General features: G+C 43.7%; 1 protein-coding gene across 3 annotated transcripts in view; it reads left to right on the top strand.

Moving 5' to 3' along the window:
• The first annotated feature begins 5,142 nt into the window (after positions 1 to 5,142).
• The window catches only part of LOC146174049 (uncharacterized), a 40,602-nt gene continuing 39,744 nt past the window's right edge, over positions 5,143 to 6,000 (top strand). For 2 of the 3 annotated variants that reach the window (XM_084583980.1, XM_084583978.1), the window contains exon 1: positions 5,143 to 5,297. In XM_084583980.1, coding sequence (XP_084440106.1) covers positions 5,227 to 5,297 — 71 coding nt within the window. In that variant the 5' untranslated portion in view covers positions 5,143 to 5,226. The remainder of the gene's footprint in view (positions 5,298 to 6,000) is intronic. The other variant, XM_084583979.1, reaches the window with a different exon arrangement.

Raw genomic sequence — 6,000 nt, 5'->3', positions numbered from 1 at the left:
ACGACACCAAAGAAACGAGGCAGACAGGACAAGCGCTTCCTGTCCTGTCTACCTCGTTTCTTTTGTGTCGTGTGTTTTGCGTAAAATAACAAAATGCTATACATCCTTAAGTATACGAGATACTTTGCATTTCTCGAGCACAGTGCTGGGATTAGCATGTTTCCAGTGAGCCCGACGTATTGCTCCCTGGATAAATCTCTTGAGTAGCGTCAATCATGGACATTTTCTCTTTTATTTCTTTCCTCACGATAGAAAAAGCTTTTATTTTACCAATATCACTTAAAACGTTAGAAAACTCAAGTATCAAGGCAACATTTGTAGCCCTGCGTTTCTTGCCTCATGGCTTTAATTGCCTATATGTAATTAAGAAAAACACTATTACACGCTGCGATATTATAACATGTGGTCCTTCCTGCTGCAGTTTTCACTAATATGTTCAAAGAGCTTCTTTTGCACAATTTAGCGATGACCGCTGTATTATTTTTACAGAAGGAGCATCGGGACATATATAGAAGCTACGAGAATTGCAATAAGATTGTATCTGTTGCATATGATGAATAGTTTTTCTTAACACACCATTGCCACTTGCAGCTTAGTCGGTTCAACATCTTTGAATATAATAGCTATAATACCTCCGCTGCCAAGAAATGCAGCGTTTTCTTCATCGCCCCTTGTCGGTGTCGCGTTGTGAGCAAAACGTCACTAGCATGCCAACGGCAGGCAGTAAGTGATAGGTTACATTGCGAGGCACATATTGGTCCGCGAATTGTTTCATGTCAGCAGGAACAGCTGAATCAGCTCCTTTAGATATGATGCCGAATTGAGGAGTGAACTCTCCGCGACCCTCAGGTCCAATTAAACTGCACATATGCAACTCAGGCACGAACGCAAGTGTTTGTTAAGCAAGGCTTCTTATGTGCATGTCGGAAGTTAATGTTGTGGAATTCTGCAGGACGTTAATTGTATTTGGTTGAATGTTTGATGTAAACCTATCGTGTGAGAGGTTTTGATCACATAGGCCAATAATTATATGTGTGAGAAAGTACGCAGAAATATTAAGAAATTATTACTCAACTGAGTACACCGAAACATAAATTACCCTACAAGGAAGTAAAAAGGTGCAGTTGTGCAGTATTCTTTCTCATGCAGGGACATGGTGTTCTCCCCAAGCCCCTTTTTTTACTTACTAAATGTACGAAATGCTGCACTAGTGAAACAAGGCATACACAGTGCTCAAATAATATTTATTTCACTCATTAGCAATGATGCGATACATTCAATGACTGGGCCGGTGTCATGAGGTTAACAATACCTGGTAAATCCGGGTAAACACTCAGAAAACTGACCTCATGAGTCCGTCGTAAACACTAATTCGAATGTTTCCAGTTCTTCAAAGAATCTTATTATTTTTGAACCAGGGTCCTGCAGGTCCTTGAGGAGCAGAGGGCGCTTTCCTGACTTTCGAATCGTCGTTCAAGCCATTGAATGCTGCCACGCGTTAAACATGGTACAGCTAGTCTACCTCATATTCAGTAGGCAGGCCTTGGAAGATGGGAGGCTCCCGGAACTGCACGAAGGCAAGCGGTACTGTAGACGCGGCCATTTTCAATGTTGAGGCCTTCTTCCGGCGTCAAATGGGGTCCGGCAGCAGACGGCGTTGGTGTTGCAGCCGTTGAAGTTGGCCGCTGGCTCGGTGACCAGCAGGCTTGACCCCCAGGACGGCAGGCACGATGTTGAAGGCTTCACTGACACACCAAAGTTTCCGGAATGAAGACCTCAGTTTCATGAATTAGAGAAAAGCATCGAGAATTATTGAAGACCTCAGCATCAATGAATTCTGCCGCGACAAGTGGAGGAGGAGCAGAAGAAAAGGAGGGTGGAAGGAAAGGATGCTATCCAGAAAGAATGAATTCCGGTTGGCTACCCTTCACTGGGTAATGGGAATGGGGGATTAAAGGGGGAGGGTAGAAGAGGAGAGGAGGTGAGAAAGTCATAGTCCGTCAATCAGGCTAGTGTCTCTTAGAAAGCGGAGTGCCTTGTAGGCTTTGAGCGCATATGAGTTTTGTGGATAGTCCCAAGATCTTCCCTTTCGTTAAAGGGTGAGCGTCCAGACGACCCAATGCAGTACGCAGCGTATGTCTTTCAGTTGCAGAAACAGGGAAATCACAAAGGAGGTGCTCAATTGTTTCATCAACGCCACATCGTTCACAAGCAGGCCTGTCAGCCATCCCGATCACAAAGGCGTATTTGCGAATGCAACGCCAATGCATAGGCGCCACAGTAACGTTGTTTCATGACGTGTTGTGTGGTGGGGAATACGCAGGCGCAGTCCGTGGTCCAATGCCTTGAGGCGACAGTTGGAGAACTCTGCGGTGGTTCAAGCTGAATGTGTCAGCTCTACAGCCAAACAGCGAAGCCCGCTCGCTGCGTCGGCTCTTGTTAACAGAATTTAGACTGGAAGTCCGTCGCTGTGGGCAGAATGGGCGGCGTCGTATGCATGCTTATTTCCTGCAATGCCACAGTGTCCTGGCAACCACTGGTAGATGATGTCGTGGCCTTTGGATATTGCGGCGTGGTGTAGCGTGCGGATCTCTGCAATTAGTTGTTCATTTAAGCCGTGGCGTAGGGCCGCTTGCATGCCTTGAAGCGCTGCTTTGGAGTCAGTGAAAACTGACCATTCTTGGGGGAGTTCATGGCTGATGTATTTGACGGCAGCCCGTAGGGCAGCTAGTTCCGCGCCAGTCGAAGAGGTGAGAGTGTAGTCTTTAGCTTTATGAAGACGGATCTTGCTAGTACTACCACTGACCCCGCGGAGCTGGCTGACATAACTGAGCCATCCGTACACACAAGTATTCGGCGATTGTGCTTAGAGTGAAGGTAAATCAGTGTCATTTGTTGCAAGGCAAACATTGGTAAGTTCACCGCACAATTACATAAATTAGTAATGTAATCTATTTAAGGGAAAGAGAATTAAACGCAAAGTAGAAGAAAAAACAATGTGCCGATGGTGGGAACCGAACCCACGACCTCCGAATATCGCGTCCGGTGCTCACACTACTAATTTATGTAATTATCGAGGTAAAAATTAGAAAAAAGACATGAAATACAATCCCCAATGCTTTCCTTGGGTCCTCCTCCATGTATTATAACGAGCACCCTCATTGTCCCCTTCATTTACCTGCGTATATATAAATTTATATATATATATATATATATATATATATACAGATTGCCACTACGCCACTTAGCAAGAGAGCGACCTACAGCATGCATACAACACAGACACCCCCCCCCACACACACACACGCATATATATATATATATATATATATATATATATATATATATATATATACCCCGCCGGGCTGGCCAGCAGTGGTTGCGGCGCTCGACTACTGTTCCCAAGGACGCGGGATCGAATCCCGGCCTCGGCGGTCGCTTTTCTCTGGAGGCGAAAAGCAAGGCTCCCGTGTGCTGTGCGATGTCAGTGCAAGTTAAAGAACCCCAGGTGGTTGAAAGTTCCGGAGACCTCCACTACGGCGTCTCTCATAGCCTGAGTCGCTTTGGGACGTTAAACCCCGCAAACCAACCAACCAACCAACCATATATATATATATATATATATATATATATATATATATATATATATATATATATATATATATATATATATATATATATATGTGTGTGTGTGTGTGTGTGTGTGTGTGTGTGTGTGTGTGTGTGTGTGTGTGTGTGTTGTAAACATGCTGTAGGTTGTTTTCCTGGTGAGTGGCGTTGTGTGTCACTCTTCGTTCGTGCTTGCAGCAGCGCATCCATCTACAAGCTTGTAAAGAAGATTATCAGGCGCTAGATCAACGGCACGAGACGCGAGCACCAACTGAACGATCCAGGACCTGCAAACGGCTCTCTTTACCCAGCCCTAGTAAGCGAGCTGTTGAAAGTCCTGCCCAATGACACGTAGTTGCAACCTCCTGACCAATCTACTAATCAGGAATTTTTCCTACAAGCTCGGCGACTGGTGGCGCAACGCCAGGTTACGACGGCGGTATTCGTCACAAGGAGTGTCATAAGCAACTAAGTAAAACAGCCAGCGTAAGCGTACAGCTTTAGCTGAACAGCTGTGCAATGACATTATACGATCACAAAAAAGCGATTTTGGCACCGTGTGCACCTGGACATCCTTACAGTGTAGCGATGTAGCGCGTTTTTAAAGCCGATGAAGCCCTCGTAAAATCGACGCTATCCAAGAATTCTTGTTTGGTTTGGGTTATGGGGCTTAACGTCCAAAAGCGACTGTGGCTATGAGAGACGCTGCAGCGGACGACTGAAACTTTCGCCCACATAAAGTTCTTAAACATGCAGTGACATCGAACAGCACACGGTCGCCTTGCGCCTTCCATCGAAAAGCGGCCTCCGCGGCTGGGATTCGATCTCGCGTACTTCGATCTCGGGCACAACAATCCATCGTCATATCCTCTGCACCCTTGCAGGGGGTGTAACTAAATAAAATATACTTAGTAATGGATTTTTTCACATCGCATCCCTTGCAGCTGTGCGAAAGCGTTTCTTATGGCACTTATCATGTACAAATGGGAGAAAAGCCCTACTGTGATAGGAGGAGTACATTATTGGAGGGTTATGCTGTCATCCATATCTTTAAATGCTGGGATTGTATAAAAGACGCAGGATATTTTGCATCTGTTCTTTGAAAACTGGCCATGTTTTACCATGCACGTCCATGGACAGAGACGCATTATTTTACATAAATATACATATGTATATATTAATGAGCTTACATTCGCAACCACATTACAATGAAACAAATGTGGGCCAATAAAATAATACAATTCAAATTACGCATTTTTTGCACTTAAATCAGTGATGACACTAAATATTGGAGACATTTATTCGAAGAATATATTAATAGAAATTTTGAAATTTTGACATTACCAACAAACTCTTGCTAATTCTACCACAGTCTCCTAGATATTCCTGCAACGGCACCAATATTCGATCTACGAATATTTGACTTCAATTTTCATCGCTATTACATGTGCTCGTGTTGGCACCTCGTTTTTCTGGAATTTTATTCTCTGATTTGATATACATGCTCATTCTTTTCTTGGCACGCTGTTTTACAGGAATCCTGAGTAATTGATTTTTTCTTCCTGAAAAATAAGTTAAATAGTCTGCGTTCTGCCCATAAAGTGCTCTAGGAACGCAATGTTCTCGTACAAAATCAGCTTATGGATGCGCTCCCCACTTTGCGCACTAATTTCTGTGGCTTTTGTGAAGTAAGTACGGCGTCACGAAAACTTTGTACAAAGCGAACTCTATGATGATCTTCCCGCTTTGTGGTCTTCTTTGAGTAGTAAATACAACATAGCTACCTGGAGTAGTCTCAGGCTCACATATAACGAAATTTTATTTCAGAGCTCCTTGAATGCAATCGAAAGAAAAACGAAGTTTCATATTTTAGCATATTCAAAAAATTGTTGTCAGTGCAGCTTTCATATATTTTTGTATCCGGGCTAGATGAAAAAAGAATATTATTCCTCAGCTTTAAAGCCGTTCTGATCAAAATTGCAAGTAGTGCTCAAAAGTAAAATCTAAATAAAATGCTGCCTAATCGCAATGTATAGCTAATCTCAGGATTATTCTTGCTCTTCCAACGCTTGTTGCCCATACAAAGCTACCATGTATATATCGCTAGCACCTTTATTCGCAAACTACATGCATGAATGTTCACAGTGCAGCCTGATACTTAAGAAAAGTCTGCTTCGGGAGGGAGGGATGGAGGCAGAGAGTGGGAGTGGAGGAGGTGGGTGACACTTCTCTTTTTTTCGAATCACTGACTGTCAATATCTACCACTTACTATAATTATCCGTCACTGTATCTCGAGGATAAACCTCAACCTCACATTTTGGGCACTGATTCTGAGCACATTTTCTGCGGACGCAGCTCCTTAATTTTTTAAACGCTTTTGCCCGAAAACA

The sequence above is a fragment of the Amblyomma maculatum genome, chromosome 11, assembly GCF_055883805.1.
Source record: "Amblyomma maculatum isolate TAMU_Amacu chromosome 11, ASM5588380v1, whole genome shotgun sequence".
In the NCBI taxonomy this organism is placed as follows: domain Eukaryota; kingdom Metazoa; phylum Arthropoda; class Arachnida; order Ixodida; family Ixodidae; genus Amblyomma; species Amblyomma maculatum.
The sequence above is the reverse complement of the archived record's forward strand: the minus strand, read 5'-3'. Positions and strand labels throughout refer to the sequence as shown.